Source organism: Phaethon lepturus, unplaced genomic scaffold, assembly GCF_000687285.1.
Source record: "Phaethon lepturus isolate BGI_N335 unplaced genomic scaffold, ASM68728v1 scaffold4331, whole genome shotgun sequence".
Taxonomy (NCBI): domain Eukaryota; kingdom Metazoa; phylum Chordata; class Aves; order Phaethontiformes; family Phaethontidae; genus Phaethon; species Phaethon lepturus.
Genome location: NW_010518308.1, coordinates 33,189 through 35,364, shown reverse-complemented (window position 1 = coordinate 35,364; position 2,176 = coordinate 33,189). Strand labels below are relative to the sequence as shown.

Below are 2,176 nucleotides of genomic sequence, written 5' to 3'. Positions count from 1 at the left end.
TTCAGCAGATTGCAGTCAGGAGGAAAAAAGCATGGTTTCTGAAGAGGTTTTCTGAGTTACCCTGGAGTGAACAGAAGAGCCTTTGGTAGTACTGTTTAGATATTTAATGTGCTGACTTAACCCACAAAAAAACCCCCACAAAACAACAAACCCTAATACGCCCACAAACCTAACCCACTTATTTTCAACTAATTATAAACATATAATACTTAAAAGATGAATTCAATCGTGCTTGAGCATTTCTGAAGGATAACTTAAAATAGTGCTAATTTAGTGGTTATGCAACAGTAATGTGATCTTCAAATATGTGTCAAACTATTATTTTGCATGATTATTTTCTTAGATTATTGCATTCTTGTAAGGACAAACAAATTTCAGCCTGCAGCAAAAGCATACAAACTGTATTAGTTCACAAAATATAGAAATTGTGTAGGCTGTAAATTAAACCATATTTTATTTTAATGACTCCTAATATTTATACTTAACAATGATACTTGCTTTTGTTCTTTTGTTCTGTACCAATGTGGTGGTCTTTAAAATACAGCACTTAGGTAAAGATTTGAAAGAAAACATTTTTTTCTCAATTTGGTGGCATTGGAGTTTCCGGCCTTTGAATGTACACAGGTGACAGAGACTGAAGAAGAGCAACAACAAAACACCACCCTTGCAATTTTATTTTGGCATTTCTGAATTCGTCCAGTTGCTTGCCGGCTTAAATACTCTTTAAAAAATAATTCATGGAATGTAAAGGATATTGAAGGACTATTGTGACCAATCACTGAAAAAGGTAAATTCTGAAGTGAGGAAGTTCTGCAGGATCCAGTCAGCCTATTCACTCCTTTTACTGCATACTTGTTTTAATTTCACATTTTTCAATTGTCTGCCAGCTCTGTTACTGAAATCTGACTACAAATGCAAGGTGATGAACACAAAGTTATGTATTGTATTAGTTTTACAGAAAAGTAGATGAGGATTTTTGTGAATCACAAACTGCATGAGTTAACAGTAGGCTATACAAAATAAATGGTTGCTATCCTTCTCATTTATGAACCTTTGTAAAGGGAACTATAGGATATATGTATTAATATTCATCTTTTGTTTCTGTTATTGAACTTTGTTTTACTATTCATTGTTGGATCTTAAAGGTGCACTCTCAGAATACTGGAAACAGCACGAGTTCAACACCATCTAGGAAACCTCAGTCGTCTGCACCCAAAGTTCGCAAGAGTGTCAGCAGTCGGATACACGAAGCAGTGAAGGCCATTGCACTGTGCCACAATGTGACCCCAGTGTATGAATCTCGGGCTGGTGTGTCTGGAGAAACAGAATATGCAGAGGTGGATCAGGACTTCAGCGATGAAAATCGAACTTACCAGGCTTCCAGCCCTGATGAGGTTAGTATGCAAGGGTGAAAAAATTCGTATCTCATAAAAAACCAGGATAAGCTAAGTTAAAAAGAGCAGAATTGTGAAAGAAGAGTGTTTTGGCCTGGTGTTTCTTTAAAATTAGAAGTAAGATGGTTTTATTTCCTGTACAGCAGTAGGAAAGATCTGGCATTTGGTTGTTACATGAAACTGTTTTCAATTATTTGACTAAAAGATCTGTGAATTCAGTGCTTTGGGATCAATACTGTGTTGAGTACCGCAATTAAAGTTTAGGTGTATTCTGAAAACATTAATCCATGTATGAATCACAGCATATACATGCAAAAGGGAATATGAAACTGCTATAAGTGGTGGACAACCAGGTACATTAGCTAGAGACACTACCATTTAGTGGAATGTATAGAATCTTAACAGGAGGAAGAAAACCCCACCCTCAAATACTCCTATAGAAAAGCTTTTGAGCTGCAAACCCTAGGCAGCTTCATAGTCTTCAGGGTTCAGTCAAAATTGCATTAAATGTATCACAAATTTAAAACTCTATTTCAATAAAAACATGCATTTGACTTCCATTGAAATCCAAGTTTTAAGCAAATCCCACTGTGGGATTTGAGATACTGTTCCAAAAAATCCCGTTTTGAGGCCTAAATTGATTCCATAAAATTCAATCTAAAAAGATACTAGAAGAGAGAGACAAAGCTCAAGTTTGAAGATACTGCAAAGTAGGCAATAAAAATATCTTATAGCCCTTTCACTTTAACAAAACATGTATGTACTTGAGACAGTAGTGTAGG

At 35.6% G+C, this 2,176-nt stretch overlaps 1 protein-coding gene across 1 annotated transcript in view; it reads left to right on the top strand.

Annotated features, from left to right (window-relative positions):
* The window catches only part of ATP9B (ATPase, class II, type 9B), a gene marked incomplete at its 5' end in the record, with an annotated part of 98,068 nt that overhangs the window by 66,978 nt on the left and 28,914 nt on the right, over positions 1–2,176 (top strand). Inside the window, one exon of the mRNA XM_010296671.1 lies at positions 1,146–1,394. Within this exon, the coding sequence (XP_010294973.1) occupies positions 1,146–1,394 (249 nt within the window). The remainder of the gene's footprint in view (positions 1–1,145; positions 1,395–2,176) is intronic.